The sequence below is a fragment of the Juglans regia genome, chromosome 15 (genome assembly GCF_001411555.2).
Source record: "Juglans regia cultivar Chandler chromosome 15, Walnut 2.0, whole genome shotgun sequence".
NCBI classification, from domain to species: domain Eukaryota; kingdom Viridiplantae; phylum Streptophyta; class Magnoliopsida; order Fagales; family Juglandaceae; genus Juglans; species Juglans regia.
In genome coordinates this window covers 15,567,388-15,588,912 of record NC_049915.1, presented here as the reverse complement: position 1 = coordinate 15,588,912, position 21,525 = coordinate 15,567,388, and the positions used below count along the sequence as shown (strand labels likewise).

Below are 21,525 nucleotides of genomic sequence, written 5' to 3'. Positions count from 1 at the left end.
CTCTAGCTGCATGCTGCGGTATGTGAGAACGTTATGTACAATCCAATATCATACCCAATCTCAATATATAAATATATATATATATATATTATGTGTATGTGCGCAAGAAAATGGATTAAAATCGAGTCTTTTGTTGGTTGGGTTGGAACTTTGAATATTTTTTTTAATTGTTGTTGGTTGAGATGTCGTTATTTTGATCAAATGTAAAGAACTTTGATCATGATCAAATTTAGTTCTTTTTTTTTATATATAGTTTTGGTGGCATTTTAATCAAACTTGGGCCGATCGAGTGAAATCTGTTGGCTCATTCATAAAGGAGAATCAATACTAGATATAATCTTTGCTACTCATCATCATGTCTAGATCATATATAATTTAATTATATTATTTGAAAATGGGTATTGTTTTGACAATTAAGATTGAGATTCTCCAAAATAAAATAATCAATCACCTTCTATAATTTAGAGAGAAATACATACAATCTGTAGAGTTTACAACGTGGAAAATACTTTAACCACAAAAGGATGATATAAAAGTAAACCAACAAACTCATGCAGTTTGATGTGATACGTTAGATTGTAAAGTTACTTTTATTATAAAGTAGATCTTATGGATGCCATGAAAGCCACATCAATTTGTGGGTTTAATTTATATAATCTGTTTGTGTCTATAGCAGTTCCCTTACAACATAATTAGTGTCAATGTCGGTGTGTCATATCTATATATATCTATAAGAATTAATTTCAAAATATATGTATTTCGATGGTGACAACTCTGATTAGAGCTCTGATTTGTTTCAAAATAAATGTTACTCTCTGCAACAAGAAAGCCAAAGTTGTTGCACGCCCTGCATTATTCGCGAGTAGTACTAGCCAGTACATGTTAAGATGTCTCATTGACTCAGCTTTGAGCCATATTGCATGGAAGCAAAGTAGTATTTCTTGAGAAATACTTAAGCTATAAAAGGAGTACACAAAAATAATTTCACAAAATGACGTGGTTTGGTGTGATACATCAAATTGTAAAATCATTTTTATTGTAAATTAAATCTAACAGATCAAATAAAAACACGCCAATTTGTTAGTTTTCTTAGCATATCTATATAAATCTTTTCAATATATAAGTACTCCTTGTCAAATTTCTAATACTAGTTCTTATAATTGTTTTTCAGACCTATCGTCTTCCAGTCGAATAAAAAGGCTATACATGGAATAGATAATGCATTAAGAACTCGTTTGTTTTCACAGATGAATTGAGATTAAACTTGAAAGTTGAATAAAATATTGTTAAAATATATTTTTTTAGGAAAATGTTACTCTTACTGCTCATTTCTACTGCTCTATTCTACCGCTGTGATTTTTTATTTTTTTTATTTTTTTTTACTTAATGATTAAGGAAGTTTTTTTTAATAATATTGTGATTTTTTTATTTTTTTAAAAAATATTTAAAAGTGTTAAAAAATATATGTAAAAAAGCAAAAAATAAAATAAAAAATTTTGCCTAACGTTAGCTCCCAGTAGGAGCTGGGAGCGGTGGACGTAGCACGTCCTATTTTTTTAATATTATTTTTGTTTTGGTATTTGAAAAAGTTAAATTGTTTATTTTATTTTATGTGAAAATTTGAGAAAATTATAATAATTAGATAAGATGAGTTGAGATGATTTATTTTCAGATGAAATGAGTTGAGATGATTTGTGAAAACAAATCAGGACTAAGATTTCACCAATCTTAAATATTCAACTGATCGAAAACAAATAGTTCAAAGAAAATGTCAAGCTAAAAGCTGAAACTGGCAGTTAAACGTTGGAGTGTACGTAAATCAATACAATATCCAATTGTGATAAGGCATGCAGAGAAAGTTTGCAGTCGGCCCGAAAAACCTAATTGTTCGGAAAATTTCACGGTGCTATATAAACAGTGCAACGTACGTTTCCATCAGCAGCTAGCCCTGCAAGTATTGGGATTAAAAGTCTTATGACATTAATGATACGTAATATATATATATATATATATATATACACACTATACACACACACACACACAGAGTGATCGAGGAACTAATTCATGAACCCTAGTCGTGCATAAAATATCATAGAGAGAGATGCAGGAAGAACCATATGTTATGGTCGGTGGAGATGGACAATACAGCTATGCCAAAAATTCCAATCTGCAGGTACTTTTGGGAAATAGTACTTTCTTACTGAGGTTTTTCCTTTTGATCGCATACAAAAAGAAGAAAATAGCAGTCAAAATTTGAATGAAGTTTTAATTTCTAAACAATAAAAGCAATAGATCTCGCACCTCAAGACGATTTAAAATAAATAATAAAATCTTTATATTTTCATCTATTTAAATTTTCAGAATAATAGGTGATTTCACAATATTCATCTAACGTTTAATCTTCCATTCAGAGAGTGGGAGCTGATCATGCCAAAACCCTGATAATCGAAGCAATTACTGAAAATCTCGACATTGATGAAAATGTCTCGTGTCCAAATTCAAACATATTTGGGATTGCCGATTTAGGCTGTTCTGTTGGCCCTAACACATACGTTTCCATGAAAAACATCATAGAAGCTGTGGTACAAAAATACAAAAGCAAAGGTCGTAACCTCCCAGAATTTCAAGTGTTCTTCAACGATCATGTTTCCAATGATTTCAACACTCTCTTTGCAAATCTTCCAGCCGACAGGCAATACTTTGGGGCTGGAGTTCCAGGATCTTTCTACCATAGATTATTTCCAAAGGCATCTCTGAAGTTTGTATACTCTGCATATGCACTTCATTGGCTTTTTAGGGCACCACCGGAGGTTGGGGACTTGGATTCAGCTTCATGTAATAGGGGAAGATTATATTATCGAAATGCAACGAAGGAAGTTGGCCAGGCTTATTCTGCACAGTTTGAGAAAGACATGGAATCCTTTTTAAGTGCTCGAGCAGAGGAGCTTGCTCCCGGAGGATTAATGGCAATCTTAATGTCCGGACGTAAGGACGGGACTCTTCCAAGACAATCCTCAATTGGCCCGCAAGACCTGCCCTTGGAATCGTCTCTTCTGGATTTGGTTAACGAGGTATATATATACCTTAAAGCAGTTACTTCTTAATTTAGTGTTTTTTTAAGTCTCTTTTTGTAGAAATTATAAATTTACTCAATCATTCAATTCTACATGTAATTTGCTACTGATCTGTCGCTATTGAGCCTATTTGTCAATATACAGTTTTGAAATAAAAAAATACTTTAGACACAAAATGATTACATAAAAATAAACTTACAAACTGAAGTACTAGATTGACGTGGTGCATCAGATTATAAAGTTATTTTTATCGTAAAATAGATCTAATGAATCACATGAAATTATGTCATTTTATATGTTTACTTTTGTGTAATCCATTTGAAATTAATTATAGCAATGAAAATAAGTTGATTTATGCTAGTTGATGTGTGATGCTTCCACGAAAGTGGTGTGTTGAGTGTGTTAATAATTTGACTTGCAAATAAATTTTTTTTTTTTTCAATTTATATGTAATCATTCAAATTTGATCAATTTTCTTAGTTTTTCTCCTACATCCATCAAAGCACATGTGATCAAATTTGAATGTTAATCTTGAATTTGGTTCCTTTAAATTTCTTGACCAAACTAAGGTTAAGTGAGAATAGACACATAAAATAAATCCTATAAAATTTATATAACATTTAGGTGCTGTTTGGATATACAGTGAGTTGAGATGAGATGTATTGAGATGAAATATAAAAGTTGAAAGCTGAATAAAATAATATTGTTAGAATATTATTTTTTAATATATATTATTCTATTTGTTTTAGAATTTGAAAAAGTTAAATTGTTTAGTATATTTTGTGTGAAAATTTGAGAAAGTTCATGTAATGATAAGATGAGATGAGATGAATAACTTTCACTATTTTGTGTTGCATGAGTATTTCACTAGGATAAAAAATGATACGGAATTCACTGCATATAATATCTATCTCTATACCAAAATAAATACAAACGATCATGTACGTAGAACTCCATGACCATTTCTGATCGGCACAGTTTTTTTTTTTTTTTTTTTTATCTATTGGTTACATTTCAATTAATCTAACTTGGATTGAGTGACATGATTTCATAAATTAGGAGAGTCAATAGAATTCTTGGTCCAATAATTAAAATCATATATATAATATATAATTAAAAGAGCTGCATGGTTTGATCTTAATTTGCAGGGAATAATAAGCAAAGATAAAATGGACTCCTTCAACTTGCCAATCTACGGGCCATCAGCGGAGGAGATAAAGGCTATAGTAGTAAAAAATGAGCATTTTGACATTGTGAGATTGATTACTCTAACCAGTAACTCAAGCCTTATGCCTACCGTACGTAGAGGAGTGTAGAGCTGGGTTGGATGGCCTTTTCAGCAAGCATTTCGGAAGCGAAAACATGGATCAACTTTTCGATTGATTTCGGAAGAAAGTTGCTGAGATGCCCCCTCTCAGTGGTGATGATTTGATTAGATTTGGTTTGAACATCATTCTCAAGCGTAAGTCTTGATCGATTGTGATGATCAACATGATATATGATCAGCTCGAAAGTGAAAACGTCAGTTATTTAGTTTTGTTTATTTTATGTTTATATATGTTGTTTTGTGCAACTGTGACTTTTATGTACTAATCGTCGTGGCTGTTGTCGAATAATATCAGTTGTTTAATGTTTTATTCTATTGTCAAACGTGTGTAGAGCAAATATTATCAATATCACTTAAATAGTAAGATCATTTGATTTATACAATTTAAATTTTAAAATATCTTTTTTCAAATCAAATTATGTCGTGTAAGCATTTTACTAGACGTGTACATAATCCACACAGGCTTAAAATAGAATTTTTCCATTTAAATTTGTGGTAATAGTGGTGGATAAACATTGGTGGGTAATAACCTTATGCAGCGACAACTCAATTATACGGTGCAAGAGGCAAGTAAAAGGTTGCTAACCAAACTCAACTCATGTTAACTTGTATCAAACAAATCATTGACGGGATACATTACTTTTTCAACTTTTTATAAAAAAGTTAAATTCATTTCAACCTAAAAATGTTAAACTTATCTTAATTGGATCCACAAAATATTACTCTTCACAACTCAACTCAATTGATCTCAACATCTAAACAAAATGATCAAACAAGTCATGAAACGGCAATTGATCAGGGCCGTATATATAAAGTATATACAAGAGATAGGTAACAAAGTGGTCATAACAAGCAGATCAAACCCAACAAATATTGTACTTAAAGGAATAATACAAAATTGATAATAATAAAAAAATAATAAAATAAAAATAATTAGATAAATGATGTGGTGCTGGGAAACAAAAGAAAGACATTAGAACTTATAATAGGTATTAGATAGGTCCGGCTCTTCTACTAGGCAACTTGGACTAGTCGCCCAAGGTCTTAGTGGAGGAAGGCCACCAAAAATATCCCATGTCAAGAGAGAGAGGAAGGAGGAAAAAGATTTGAATGTGATTAACAACCCAAGCATGTCTAGCTAGGCCATAAGCAGCCTCATTACCTTCTCTATACACATGACAAAGATTTGCATCAACAAAAGTATTCAAAAGCAACCTAATCTCATGAATTATCAATCTCCAAGGTGACTGTGCCGAAGACTCTGATGACAATTCCTCCACCACTAGCAAGCTGTCTGTCCCTAAACATAGATGTATAACACCCATATGTAAAATGAGTTGCAGCCCGCGCAGGACCGCCAGGAACTCTATAACCTCTGATTGATCCACCTCTCATTCTCCCTTGCTAGCAGCCATAACTAGAACTTTCCCGTGTGCATCTCACAAAATAGCTCCAACACCAGCTCTATGAAGATGTTGAAAAGTCGCACCATCAACATTAAGCTTCAAGAATCCAACTGGTGGTAACTTCCATCCACAAAAAGTTTTCAGATCTGAACCATGTTGTGTCTTCACTTCCACAAACATTTTATGCATTATCAACGCATGTTCTATTCCCTGTCTAGCATCAAGGAGCTCATTTTCATGCAGTTTTTTATTCCTCCTGAACCACCAGCTCGATGCTATGGTAAAAAATATTGCCACAGTTTCCAATATTCCTCCCAAAGTTCTCACCTGCACCGCAACATTAAAAACAGATTGATTGCAATCGACATTAGCCATCGCAGGTAGATAAGTTGTCCATAACCCAGCAATACTTGGACAGTGCAGTAAAACATGAGTCAAAGTTTCGGTTTCAGAATCACACAGGCAGCAACCCCCTCTAATATCAATCAACCGCTTCTATAAATTAGCCTGAGTAGGTAAGCACTCTAAACAAGCACGCCAAGAGAATATCTTGACTCTATGTTGCATCTTCAAACTCCAAATGGCTTTCCACAATTTCTTGTGCAACTAAGCCTCAGAAGACTCTCCAGATTGTCTTTTATTTGCCCATAGCCACCTATAAGCAGATTTGACAGTGAACATACCCCTTCACAGGTATCTTTAGCACTTCCTCAGCAATATTTGGATTGACGAGAGATCTCATGCACCTTCACTACTATATTCCACCATCTTGCTTCCTGATCCAATAACTGATCCACAGTCCCATTTCCATCTTCATTCTGAACGACATTTGAAGAAGCTTGCAGCAAAACAGAATCGACCCCTGGAATCCACTGGTCTTTCCATATCTTCACGTCTCTACCATCACCAATTCGACACCTACAACCTTTCAATAGGATAGACTTTGCTTCCCATATACCTCGCCATGTGTAAGAAGGATTACAACCCAACTTTGATTAAAAAAAAAACTGGTATTTGAGAAATACCAAGCTTTAAACATCTTATGGAGAAGAGTACCTTCACCAGTCAAGATTCGCCACCCTTGCTTGGCCAAAAGAGCCAAATTAAAATCTCGCAAATCCTTAAAACCCATACCTCCACAAGTTTTAGGCTCACACATTTTTTTCCAACTTACCGGCCAATGAATTCTCCTCTCATTGTTTCGTTTACCCCACCTGATGCAGGACATGGATGACCAACGTGGCAGCTGCTTCCTATGATGTTGGAACATTTAAGTGATTGGTGGGAAGAAGGAATTTCAGCCATGCATGCACCACGTAATTGAGGGATACGCGGCGCCAACTTACCTTTGAAATTGTTTCCATTTTCACGTTGATTTTACTTTGGTTTACTTCCTTTACAGAGTATTTCCTTTTTGGTTTATCTCCTTTACAGAGTATTTCCTTTCTCAATTAGCTACTTTCCTTTTATGATTTCCATATATATTCGACTATCGTTGTAATAGAGGATTATGAAAAGTTTGGAATAAAAAAGCTGCATTTGAATTATTCTGCAAATACCAGAAGACACAGTTCTTCCGTTGCATTCTTTGCCGTTAGTTATTTTTTTTTATCTCGTTAAATTTATTTCCCCTGTTTCCATCGTGAACGACTTCCGCTACGCCAATTTGGCATCAGAGCAAGGCTTTACCTGGCTTGATGGCGAGAGAGAATTCACAGGAAGAAGATCGTGGCATGCAGGCCATTTGGGCTGCCGTTAACTCTCAAGATCAAAGAAACCAGCAGCGTTTTGAAGGGATCGAACGCATGTTACAGGAGATACGAACAGCCATCACAGGCATTCATGTTGGTGGTGATAGGAACCAAGATAATGAGGATGCAAACCGTCCACGGGGTGGTCGTGGTTTTATGCATCGGCAGCGGGACCAAGCACATGACGATTCTTCCAGTGATGAAGAATTGGAAGGCTTCGTCCGTGGGAACCAAGATGGCAGGAGAGCTCCAGACAACAACCACAATTTTAGAATTAAGATTGATTTACCTTGTTTCAATGGTCATCTTCATGTTGAGAGTTTTCTCGACTGGATGCTTGAGGTGGAGAACTTCTTTGACTACATGCAAATTCCTGAGACACAACAAGTGAAACTGGTTGCTTATAAATTACGTGGTGGTGCCTCGGCTTGGTGGGAGCAAATGCAGAACAACAGAAGGAGACAAGGCAAACAGCCAGTGCGTGTATGGCCTAAAATGAAGCGCCTAATGAGAGCTAGATTTCTTCCTCCGGACTACGAGCAAGTTCTCTACCAACAATACCAAAACTGCAAGCAAGGGGCGAGGACTGTAAATGACTACACAGAAGAGTTTTATCAGTTGAATGCTCGTAATAATCTTTCGGAGACGGAGGGACAACAGATTGCAAGATATATGGGGGGCTTACGTGTGGCCATCCAAGACAAGGTTTCTTTGCACACTGTGTGGTCTCTTTCGGAAGCAGTTAATTTAGCCTTGAAGAATGAAATGCAACTGGCCAGGCCACCACCAAGGATACCGAACCAAGTACCACAAGTAAAGCCTACCACCCAACAACAATCTAGTGACTCACGGCCTCCACCATACAGCAGGTTGCAAAGAGGAGAGAGCAGTACGCAAAACACAAAAACTCCAGTGCATAAAGGAGGGGGAAGCAATAATCCTTACACTCGACCTATGACAGGAAAATGCTTTCGATGCAATCAACCGGGGCATCGATCCAATGAGTGCCCCACACGCCGTTCAGTCCATGTAATAGAAGAGGGTGAAGAAGACCCGAAAGAGGGGGAAAGCAGTGAAGAAGACGAAGCAGAGGAATTTGTTGAAGGGGATGAAGGAGAACCAATCAGTTGTGTCGTCCAGCGAGTCCTACTGACCCCGAAAATAGAAGAAAAAAATCAACGACATTCGATTTTTAAGACACGATGCACTGTTAGAAACAAGGTATGCAATGTAATTATTGACAGCGGAAGTTGTGAAAATATAGTATCAAGAGCCCTTGTTAATGCACTGGAACTAAAAGTGGACAAACATCCACGTCCTTATAAGATCAGCTGGATCCGAAAAGGAGCTGAGATCAGAATTAACAGTGTTTGCCGTGTGCCTTTCTCCATCGGGAAATACTACCAAGATGAGGCCATGTGTGATGTAGTTGATATGGATGCTTGTCATGTTCTACTCGGGAGGCCTTGGCAGTTCGACGTGGATGCCATCTACAAGGGACGCGACAACGTTTATTCCTTTTGGTGGCGTGATCGGAAGATAGTGTTGATGCCCATGGGGGACAAAGGTCCCAACTCATTGCAGGTTGAAGAAAAAAACACTCTGTTTACCGTAAGCGAGAACCACTTCCTCGAAGAGGCCAAAGAATTGGGAGAAATATGGACATTAGTAGTAAAAGGAGAAGAGGTTGTTGAGTCCTCTGACATACCCCCACAAATACAGTATCTATTGACAGAGTTTGAGGGCCTCGCACCACCTGAACTACCCGAGGGATTGCCTCCAATGCGGGATGTCCAACATCATGTTGACTTGGTTCCTGGGGCAAGTTTGCCAAATCTACCGCACTACAGAATGAGCCCCAATGAACACAAGATACTACAGGGACAGGTGGAAGACCTCCTCCATAAAGGGCTGATACGAGAGAGTATGAGCCCGTGTGCAGTGCCCGCATTGATCACGCCAAAGAAGGATGGGAGTTGGCGGATGTGTGTAGACAGCCGCGCCATCAACAAAATAACGGTAAAATACCGGTTCCCCATTCCCCGACTAACTGACTTGTTGGACATGCTTGCAGGGTCTAATATTTTTTCAAAAATTGATTTACGAAGTGGGTATCATCAAATACGCATTCGGCCGGGCGATGAGTGGAAAACGGCTTTCAAAACCAAAGAAGGCTTGTATGAGTGGCTGGTAATGCCGTTTGGCCTCTCTAACGCACCGAGCACCTTCATGCACGTCATGCACCAAGTCCTCAAGCCCTTCATTGGAAAATTTGTGGTGGTCTATTTTGATGACATTCTCATTTACAGCCGTAATGAGGATGATCATTTGAGTCATCTCAGAGAAGTATTATCTGCACTTTTCCATCACAAGTTGTTTATTAACTTAAAAAAATGCACCTTTCTGAGTAGTAAGTTGTTGTTTCTGGGCTTTGTGGTGAGCGCCGAAGGAATACACGTTGATGAAGAGAAGGTGCGTGCGATACGTGACTGGCCGACCCCCACCACTGTCACCCAGGTTCGCAGCTTCCATGGCTTAGCAACCTTCTATCGCAGGTTTATACGGAATTTCAGTTCCTTGGCAGCCCCCATCACTGAGTGTATGAAAAAGGGGCGTTTCTTGTGGGGAAAAGAGCAAGATGACAGCTTCAGCATTATCAAAGAAAAGCTATCAACAGCACCAGTGCTCGCCCTCCCAAGTTTTGACAAAATTTTTGAAGTAGAGTGCGACGCATCCATAGTAGGCATAGGCGCCGTTTTGTTCCAAGAGGGGCGTCCTGTGGAGTTCTTCAGTGAAAAATTAAATGAGGCCAGGCGCAAGTGGACTACCTATGAACTAGAATTCTACGCAGTTATCAGGTCTTTGAAACACTGGGAACACTACCTTATTCAACGTGAATTTGTTCTCTACAGCGACCACCACGCACTGAAGTTCATCAATACCCAGAACAGCTTGAACCGAATGCATGCTAGATGGATTAGTTTTATGCAAAAATTCACCATGGTGCTCAAACATAAATCTGGACAACAAAACAAAGTTGCCGATGCTCTCAGTCGACGTGCATCCGCACTCGTAACCATGAAGACCGAGATCACTGGTTTTGAGCAACTTAAAGACATATATTCTGAAGATGAAGACTTTGCTGAAATTTGGAAGCAGTGTGCGTCGAGGCACCCACAAGCAGATTTTCACATACATGAGGGATACCTCTTTCGTGGGAATCAACTCTGCCTCCCTCGGACGTCGTTGCGTGAATATGTTCTGCGTGAATTGCATGGTGGAGGACTAGGAGGCCATGTGGGTCGCGATAAGACGATTTCCCTAGTGACCGAGCGGTATTATTGGCCTCAATTGAGAAGGGATGTTGGAAGGTTTGTGCAAAGGTGTCCTGTTTGTCAAGTGAAGAAAGGTCAAGCGCAAAACACGGGACTTTACACACCATTGCCTATTCCTCAGAACATTTGGGAGGACTTGAGTATGGACTTCGTGCTCGGGTTACCACGGACTCAACGTGGTGTTGATTCCATTTTTGTAATCGTTGACAGGTTTTCAAAAATGGCGCACTTCATTCCTTGCCGAAAGACGTCGGATGCATCAAGTGTCGCTCATTTGTTCTTCAAGGAAGTTGTCCGCTTACACGGCGTCCCAAAGACAATTACCTCTGACCGGGACACCAAATTTCTTAGCCATTTCTGGATCACGTTGTGGCGAAAGTTTGGGACCTCTCTCAAGTATAGCAGTACCTGTCACCCTCAAACCGATGGCCAGACTGAAGTAACCAACCGAACACTGGGCAACATGTTGCATTGTATCTCTGGTGACAAGCCGAAGCAATGGGATGTGAGTCTCCCACAAGTTGAGTTCGCTTTCAATAGCATGAACAATCGATCAACTGGAAAGAGCCCTTTCGAAATCGTCTACACTAGACCTCCAAGACTTGCCCTTGACTTGGTCACTCTTCCAAAGACCCCTGGGATGAGCACGGCAGCTGAAAATTTGGCAGAAAAAATTCGAGGAGTGCAAGCCGAGGTACGTGACAACCTGGAGAAGGCCAACATGAAGTACAAGCGTGCTGCAGATAAGCATCGGCGCGCCAAGATATTCAAAGAAGGGGACCTAGTGATGGTTCATTTACGGAAGAATCGTTTTCCTGCAGGCACCTACGGCAAATTGCAAAACAGGAAGTTCGGCCCTTGTCGCATACTGAAAAAAATTAGTGATAATGCCTACGTGGTGGAGCTTCCAGAAGACATGTCCATCTCTCCCACTTTTAATGTAGCTGACTTGTTTGAGTATCACCCTCCTGATGAGCAACTTAGCGCAGACACAAACTCTGAGACGAGTTTACTTCTAAGTGGCGGGGAATTGATGCAGGACATGGATGACCAACGTGGCAGCTGCTTCCTATGATGTTGGAACATTTAAGTGATTGGTGGGAAGAAGGAATTTCAGCCATGCATGCAACACGTAATTGAGGGATACGCGGCGCCAACTTACCTTTGAAATTGTTTCCATTTTCACGTTGATTTTACTTTGGTTTACTTCCTTTACAGAGTATTTCCTTTTTGGTTTATTTCCTTTACAGAGTATTTCCTTTCTCAATTAGCTACTTTCCTTTTATGATTTCCATATATATTCGACTATCGTTGTAATAGAGGATTATGACAAGTTTGGAATAAAAAAGCTGCATTTGAATTATTCTGCAAATACCAGAAGACACAGTTCTTCCGTTGCATTCTTTGCCGTTAGTTATTTTTTTTTATCTCGTTAAATTTATTTCCCCTGTTTCCATCGTGAACGACTTCCGCTACGCCACCACCAAAACCAGGCCATCATTGCTTCTAGCTCAGAACAAAGCCTATTAGATAAGAGAAAACAGCCCATAAAGTAGGTATTGCCATAGCCACTGCTTTGATCAATACTTCATTCCCTCCCTGTGAAAATAACTTCTCCTTCCGGCTTTGCAATTTCTTCCAAACACGATACTTAATTTCTGAAAAAGCCCTTTTCTTGGATCTAACAATAATCGGTGGTAATCCTAGATACTCCTCATAATTGTTTTCAAACGGAATGTTCCACATATTCAAAATTTGTCTTCGAGTTTGCTCATTCACATTCTAACTAAAAAACCATCGAGGTTTTCTCCATGTTGAGCTTCTAACCTGATGCCAACTTGTACACCTTCAACGCAGATTGTAAATGCAAATTCTCTTGGACAGTGGCTTGACAAAAAACTACACTACCATCTGCAAACAATAGGTTATCAATCACAAAAGTAGATTGTGAGTTTGAAATAACATTAGGTAGCATGCTTTTCAACCTATTGGCAAGGATCTTGGAAATCAACTTATACATCACATTGCACAGACTTTCAAGCCTAAACTCAGTAACTTTAACAGGACAATACTTCTTTGGAACTAAAGTAATAAAAGAATGGTTCAAGCTTTGAGGGAACTCACCCGTGTTCAAAGCTAACAAAACTGTTGATTTCACCTTTCCACCCACTACTGACCAATATTTCTGGTAGAATAGAGGGCCCATCCCATCAGGCCCAGGAGCATCCTTGTGCCCTCTCCACTTCAACTTCAGTGTAACTGCCTGCCAAAGCCTCATTCATTGCAGGTGCAACCCTTCCATGGAGACTATTTAAGAAATCCATTTGACCCATTTGGGATGATGAGGTAAACAGATTTGTAAAATAGTCTAAGATCAGCCTGTCTCTCCCTTCTCCTTACACTCATTCCCCATTTTCAGTTTCAACGTAAGGATAGAATTCCTTTTCCTTCGGTGAGAGGCCTCAGTGTGAAAGAATCTGGAATTTCGATCACCTTTTTCAGCCAGAGAGCCTTAGATCTCTACCTCCACATTAGCTCATCTCTCTCCAACCACTTCTATACTCTCTGCCTTCCATTTTGTAGCTGACCATCCTCTTCAGAACCCGATTCTTGTAGCTTTTGTAAATCCTATTGAGCCTTATTCAATTCAGACTGCACCAGACCAAACTGAGTCTCATTCCAATACCTCAATTCCTTCCCGCAATCAAAAATATGTTTCCCCCCTCTTCACCCACCCATATAGCTTCAAAATAAAATAACTTTTAATTCATGATTTATTTACACTGTTAATAAATCTTATGTAATTAGTTATCACTGTAATTGATTTATCATATTTTTTAATTCTACTCAACAGTCCACTTTTATTGAACTTTTCTTGTTTTATGGCCTCCTTTTTTTTTTTCTTTTTTTTTGGAATCTTTTGACTCACGATCAAGCCCTCTATTTTCATTTAAGTCATTAATTTATAAAGATGTCAGTAATGTTTCCTAATTGCCAAAAACATACTCATTAGTATAAGTTTTTTTTTTTCCCTTGAGTATACTTTATGATTATGTTTCTAAATATATATGATGATATTATAATTTCTTTTTTCAGAATACGATTATATTTGGTTCACTAGATGATGAAGAAACTCTCTCTTGTTCATCTCTTTTTCGTTTCTAGTGTTGGTATTGAGATATGAAGTGATCCAAATTCTCATCTTATCTCCGCATAATAAGTATCTCACATACTCTCCTTCTAAGAGTATACTTGCCTTTCGTCACTATCAGTTTAATACACGACATGAAAATTATGACTAGCAAAATCAACTTTTCGAGTATTCATGAAAGGTTTTTTTATAACCCTTTAAAGAGGGAGGAGCCCACTTTTTTTTTTCCCAAATGCATGGATTCTTTATAGAGCTTTATTGACAATAATGATTATAATTGCTTCCAAAAATCTAAAAAGTTTTGTAAAAAGCCTTCTCTAACCAATAATTTTCCAATAAAAACTAAGTTGGTTTTTAGTTCATGTGAAGGTGGCATAAAATCTTAACAAGTAACTAGGCTTTGCAAAATGATAGGAATAACTTTTAAATAAAATTGCACTGTAACAATCAAAATTTAAATAAATTAAAATTTTTTTTTTATAAATGCCTTGATAAAAATGATAGATTTAGGCTCTAGGGTTGCTATTTGCACCCCCTGGATGAGGGGGTTCCCTTGCCCGCCCCTCACCCACGCATGGGCGGGGGAGAGTTGGGCCCTTGGGCATGGCCCCACCCTCCGTGGGTGAGGCCCCCCGTCTAGATGCCTGAAGGCGGATTGGCCTCGATAGTCATCTGCCCATCGATGGAGAAAAACCAAAAGTCTCATGAAAAACAACCACAAGTTCACAACAAACCCACACACACAGACGCACACAGAGAAGTTTAAACAAAGAGATTGAGAGAGGAAAGAGAGAGAGATGCGAGGGGAAGGGGGAATGGATTTTAAAACAAACCCTATAATAAAACAAGGTCATTTTTGTAATGAAAATCTGTTATAATATATATATATATATATATATATATATGTAGTTTGGCTGGGCGGTCGATAAAGTAGAGAGGATTTAGTGGCGTTTATATTAGCTGCGCTTATATATATGCCGAAAAAATAAAAATTGTCGACGTTTCATTTTTACGCCGTTAATTAAATATATATTTGTCGGCGTTTGCATAAACGCAAATAAAGTATAGAGGATTTAGTGGCGTTTATATTAGAGGCGCTTATAGATATGCCAAAAAATAGTAATTTATTTACGTTTCATTTTCACGCTGGTAATTAAATATATATTTGTTGGCATTTACATAGACATCATTAAAGTATAGAGAACATAGCGGCGTTTATATTACTGGCATTTATACAAATGTCGGAAAATGGACATTTATTGACGTTTCGCTTTCAAGCTTGTAGTTAAATATACATTTATCGACGTTTGCATAAATGTTAGTAAAAATATCTCATTTTCCCTGTGTTTTACATTACTCGTGCATGAAATTAGGAAGAAGATATATGAAGGCTAACCTATGTGAAGGAAAAAAAAAAAAACAAGAAGCCCAAATCTCAAGCTTTTCAAGCACTATATAAAATACCAGACGCTAGCGGGTAGATTAACGAAGAGAAGAAATCTACCTCCTATTTTTGCATATATTTACGTCCTGTGAGTAGTATAATTTTTATTTTTGTTTAGTTTCTTTTAAATTATTTATGTTCAGATTTTAATGTTTATCTTCATGAACATGTTTTAGCAAAAACTTTTATGTTTATTTACGTTCAAAATTTAGAGTTTATTTTCATAAACTTGACTATCGGGATACTAGGAGAACTAAGCAATTAAGCAACATAACTCCAGTTTTTAAGGTATTATATATGAGAAATCTATTTGATATTTATTGGGTAGATTTTGAATAGACAACGGGCTCAAAAATTTTATTACGACGGGATATGAATTTTTATTAGGCTTGATCATTAGGTTATAAAGTTATTTAAGAGACTAAATGAGATATTTTTTATGTTGGAATTGGCCCGAAAAATTTACAAGACAAGATTTGATTAGTTTATTAAATACTTGATTTATTAAATATTTGATTTAGAAAATTTTGGACAAGCTGAATAGATTATGGTATGTGGTAACGGACCAATCAATTTGTTAATTCTATATAATATTCTAGATGTAGGCTCAAACACTTGAAATGGAAAAAGTCCAAGCCGTGGGATCTAAGGATCAGACTCCATGCCATGTACGTCTCCCCATTCATGTATGCACGTCTCTTCCATTTGTTTCTTTAGGATTTTTATAAATCTTTTTTTTTCCTTCCGTTACACGAGTATCACACACACAATACCCTTCCATAAATCATCTTCAATTTAAGTTACACCTGCCGCCGCCTGAGTTGCAGTGAGCCGCCAAGCCCTGCCCAAGCCCCACCGCAAGCCACCCTATACTACGAGCAACGTCTCGGTCGAATCATATTAGTATATATATATATATATATATATATATATATATATATATATATAGATATAATAATATCACATAGTGATATAATATTTAATTATGTATATATATTAAACATATCTATGACAAGATCGATAAGTATAATAATTATTATGCATAAGATGTCATGTCATAAAAAATAGATTTTCATGATGTAAGTTTATAGTACTGATCTTTACCTTCAAACCTCTACGGAATGCAGATCCGGGGAGATTAATAACTTGAGACTTCATTCCAGTACTTAGGTCACTGTACAAGTTCTTTATTGAGGAAATAACAGCTTCGCTATAGCTGCTGATGAAAATCTTCGTGATGATCTCAAATCCAACCCGCCTGAACTCAGTTAAGAGCTCAACTGGCAGCTTATTCGTGCTAGCCCACTCTTCCATTGCAGTTGCCACAATGCCCTCGATCATGTCAATATGTCCGGACAGCACCTCATGGCCATTGATAGGAGCTGTGGTTAATCGCCGCAGGCGCTTATGCTCAGACCCTGAAAGGTTGTGGAATGATGTACGGCCTGTAAGGATCGTTGTGGCCTTAGGATAACCAAGTTTGAATCTCTCGTCATCTGTCAGAACTCTTCGGCATGTTTCAGGGCTGCAAACAATGACACAAGGGCTTCCAAACAAGTAGGTCTTATGGATACCGATCTTCCATATCTGTAATGAAAACGAAATCTATTAGGACTAAAATACACTAATGTTGCTGCCAAACTCCCACTTTTTTAGTTCGTGCCTGTATTTTGTTCAAAAGAATAATGATTAATTTTTTAGAGTGCAAAGAAACCATGCATGCATGATGTACATATGAGACATGCATGCCAATCAGTTAAGAGTTGCATGCATCGGTTTGGCTTAGGTCTAATTCTTGTTAGAACTGGACCAAATGGATGTAAATGTGACACAAATGTCTTGTATCAAAATATATCAGGACACGTGCCCCCACATCCAACAGAAACTAGCTAGACCCTAATGATCAGCAGTTCATTCAAGGGATTCTAACCAAAATCACATAGAAGAATTGGAACTAAAGTCCCGAGAAGCCAAACAAAGAGCTTCATCTAGTAGTAAGCTGTTAGTTGATAGTTAAGTTCGTTAAGTGCAGATAAGTTAAGTTGGCCAGATGTCAAGCATTGAATAGTCATGTTAATCAATCACAAGTGTATAAATAGATCCATTTGTATAGCTATGATCTACACGAAGTTAATGAGAAGTAATTCAGATTCTTTTCTCAAGTTCTCTGTTTTTCAGTTTTATTATTTTTTTAACAATTTTACATGGTATCAGAACATAAATGTCAAACATTTTGCAAGAGGCTGCCACCATAAATGCTTTGAATCATGTGTTTTAGTATTTTTGTGCGAGATTGTGTGTGCGTGCGTGCGTGCGTGTGTGTGTGAGAGAGAGAGAGAGAGAGAGAGAGAGACTTGGAAAAAAGGTTGTGCATGAAGGATTCAGGGTCACCGGATCGAAAAGCTTTGTGGAAGGCTGGGAGAGAGCCATGGAAAGGCAATCCCATATCTCCAGGTGGGAGAGGGTATTGTGTTTTCCCAAGCCTACCAACATAATACCACTCATTGAATCCCTTCAGAAATTGGAATACAAAGACATAAACACCTACCAGAACTGCAAGAATCGAACAGATGATCATCATAAACTCCATTTATGAATTTCTCTTCCTTATTGCATGCACACACAAATCCTTGCTACCTAGGCGCCACCTTTTATATTACTCGTGGTTTCCATCTTCATTAATATAAATTAATCGAAGCATGCAATATTAATTGTTATTGATTATTGCTTAGAGAAACAAAATTGAAAAACTATTTGTATTATTATAACTATTTGATGCAGGGGATCATTTGGGTCTCATGATAAAGAAATGCCACATTCTACGTTGATGACGTAGCTAGATTATCTTTAGAATGTAGATCAATGAAAATATGGCAAGAAACGGTAAACTTTCCACGGATTTGGGCAATATAATGTCAATATAATTTACCCACTAGTTGGTAGTTCACGCTTTGATCTCGAAATCAATCATTTTCTCTCTCAATCATCAATTTACATTTATTATACACGACAAGAAAATTATTTATTTATAATCAGTTATTTTCAGTAAAATAATTATTTTCAGTTAAAATAGCGAAATGACTATATCCAACTAAAATGAGTGTCCTTTCTTCTTGAAATCAGTCATTTTCTCTCTCAATCGTCAAATATTTACATTCCTTATAAATTTTTCTTTTTAAGAAAATATTTTGCTTGAAGTTTTGGAAGTACTGATTTTTATTTTGATTTTCACATTATATTTTGCGGAATTCTTGTTTATTTACATATTTAATTAATTTTCATTCAATAATTGAAATTTTGTCTTTTCCAGCAAAACTCTCGTAACTTTGGATACGAAACAATTTAGGCCTGGTTGGTGGACTTAATTCATTAGCAAGGAAATTTTTTAATTTTATCAATAAACCATATTATTTTCCAAAACCTTCTCTTTCATGTTTTGAAGTCTTATTCAATCTCAACTCTATCCAACGTCATAATTAATATTATCAAGTAGTACTCTATGATCTTCTTGATCTATTTACATATTAATAATATTTATATTATTTAGAATTCCCTGTCATGCAGGATATATAGCTATTGCATGTTTTTTAGTCAAGAATATTTAGTCTTGGTGACATTTAGTCAAGAATTCTGGTTAGTCAAGAATGTTGATCAGTTGTTTAATTAAATGGAAAAAATCTTCTTACAAGCGATTTCGCACACTAAACCGCACACCAATATTAAATATAAGGCATTTTTTATTTTTTTTGTAATAAAAAAAGTTATGTAAGTGTTGATACGCGATTTAGTGCGTCAAACCGCTTGTACCTAACAAGTCCCAATTAAATGATCAGTCAATTTCCACGGGCATCACGATGATGGAGATCTATTAATATCTTAAGGGAAATGCTTTTCCCACATATCAAGGTCGCCACCGATTGAATTTTTTTTTTTTTTTTTACTTAATTTTTAAGTAAGGATTTTAAAATGAATTTCTGATTTTTATTTTTTTAAAATATTTCGTGAATTTAAAAATATATTTGAAAACAAAAAACAAAAAGAAAAAAGACAATTTTTCTTTTGGCTATTCGGTAGTTGTTTCAATGGCCTTCTATGGGAGTAGCACCACCCATATCTTAATCAAGTCATGTCAGTGAAAGTACATAAAGGTCATGATTTTAGAAAATTGTTATTAGCAACTCTTTTAACATATAAGACGTCTAAATGCTGGTAGGGGAGAGAGGCGATTTAGGGAGAGGCGATTTTGGAGGTTTTGGAATCTTGTTTTGGAGACGCTTTTAGTTATCCCATGATTCACAGAATTTTCAAATTTGGCAAATTCTCATTGGTTTGCTAGGGTTTGGCCATGGAGGCCACCCCTCCCCCTCCCTTGGCAGGGGTTGTATCGGTGGGCCAGGGATTGCAAATGCTTGCACAAGTAGTTTCTAATTCAACGGGGCAGTCTTCCTTTAGGCTACCTATGAGATATCCGATAGAGGTTGATGGTGAGCAGGGTTTTGTTTTCTCAGAGGTTGAAATATCTAAGGGTGCGATCGATTTCAAATTTGCATTGGTTCTTAAGTTCTCTCTTACGAGGCCTTCCATTGATGATATATGTTCCAATGTTGCAAAATCGTGGGGATTGCTTAAGGTTCTTATTGTTAGCTTTATGGATGATCTGCATGTTCTTGTTCAGATGAGAAGTGAAGATGATTTCTTGCATGCCTGGGCTCATGAAGGACATACTATGTGTGGTTCTAACTTTCAGTTATTCATATGGACCAAGGTCTTTGATTTGTTGAAGGAATCTTCTCTAGCACCTCAGTGGATTTTTCTTCCAGGGCTGCCTCTTCATTTGTATCATACGGACTGTTTACAAATATCGGTGACTCGATTTGGCCGTTATTTGGATACTGACAATGCCACTCTTCATAAAACCAGGGCATCTGGGGCACAGATGTGTGTAGAGGTGGATCTATCAGAGGAACCTGTGCAAGGGTTTCCTATAATGGTGTCTACAACGAAAAAAATATGGCAGAAGGTGAAGTATGAGAAGCATGGTTTTTATTGCTTTAATTGTCATCGATAGGGTCATACTTCGGTGGTATGCAAGGTTGGTGTGAGGAAATCAAAGGGGGATAAGGCGATTCCAAAACCTTTGGCCAAACATATATGGCAGGAAAAAAAATATTACAGTGGAAAACACATTAAAGGAAGGGGATAATGTTCGAGTGGTATCCGAATCAGAAAGGGTAGGGGTGGTTGCTGTGCATGTGCAAGGTGGTGCTTCATCGTCTCTTGATGTAGTGGCAGATGAGTGTAAGACCGATGAGGCTTTGGTTACAGAAACATGTTGCATGCAAATGATATGGAGGAGGAGGAGATTTGCGAGGAGATTGAATGTGAAGTTGATCCGCTAGTTGGTGAGTGTGTTGCTTTGAAACCGATGGATGTTCCAAGAATTTTGGACCCCGCAATTATTGAGTCAGATTTGCTCCCTTAAGGATTTTCTACTGATGGGGTGGTTGATGGTGGATAGTGTCATGTGGTGTCTACGGTTCTGGAGATGGAGAGTTGTTATGGGATTTCTGAAAGGGGTCTGACACTTGAAGGTTTTAGAGAGTATACATCGGATAAGGAGGAGGATGATCGCATGGTGGCAGTGATGAAAGAAAAGGCCTACAAGTCTGATCAGGATCATCATGGTTCTAAATCCAAATGTAAAGATCAGTGTTCGCAAGGTGTTCGATAGTCACAGCGAGTTGCAACCTACACCTCTAAACTTAATTTATAATTGATATGATTTTGGTGTGGAATCTTTGTGGCTTGGGACGCTCTCGGAAGCGACTTAAGAGTCTAATTAGAAAATATCATGTGGCAATTGTGGGCATCTTGGAACCCTTTCAAGATGCTGGAAAAATGCCTAGACTGGCTTCTTATTTGGGTCTCTCTAAGTTTTTCTATAATGAATCTTCAAGTGGTAAAGTTTGGATTTTTTGGAAGGATGTTTATAATTTTGATGTGGTGCATATGACCAATCAAGCTCTCATGGATTGGC

General features: G+C 37.3%; 1 protein-coding gene across 1 annotated transcript; it reads left to right on the top strand.

Annotated features, from left to right (window-relative positions):
- Positions 1 to 2,038: 2,038 nt before the first annotated feature.
- Positions 2,039 to 4,716, top strand: LOC109018981 (loganic acid O-methyltransferase-like). Its single transcript, XM_019001184.2, has 3 exons — positions 2,039 to 2,173; positions 2,412 to 3,071; positions 4,223 to 4,716. The coding sequence occupies exons 1-3, from the start codon at positions 2,102 to 2,104 to the stop codon at positions 4,388 to 4,390; spliced, it is 900 nt and encodes a 299-aa protein (XP_018856729.1). The 5' UTR covers positions 2,039 to 2,101; the 3' UTR covers positions 4,391 to 4,716.
- The last annotated feature ends 16,809 nt before the right edge of the window (positions 4,717 to 21,525 follow it).

Coding starts and splice junctions, on each gene's coding strand:
- LOC109018981 (XM_019001184.2), top strand. CDS start 2,102: ATGCAGGAAGAACCATATGTTATGGTCGGTGGAGATGGACAATACAGC. Junction 2,174..2,411: donor CCAAAAATTCCAATCTGCAG/GTACTTTTGGGA, acceptor TCTTCCATTCAG/AGAGTGGGAGCTGATCATGC. Junction 3,072..4,222: donor TTCTGGATTTGGTTAACGAG/GTATATATATAC, acceptor CTTAATTTGCAG/GGAATAATAAGCAAAGATAA.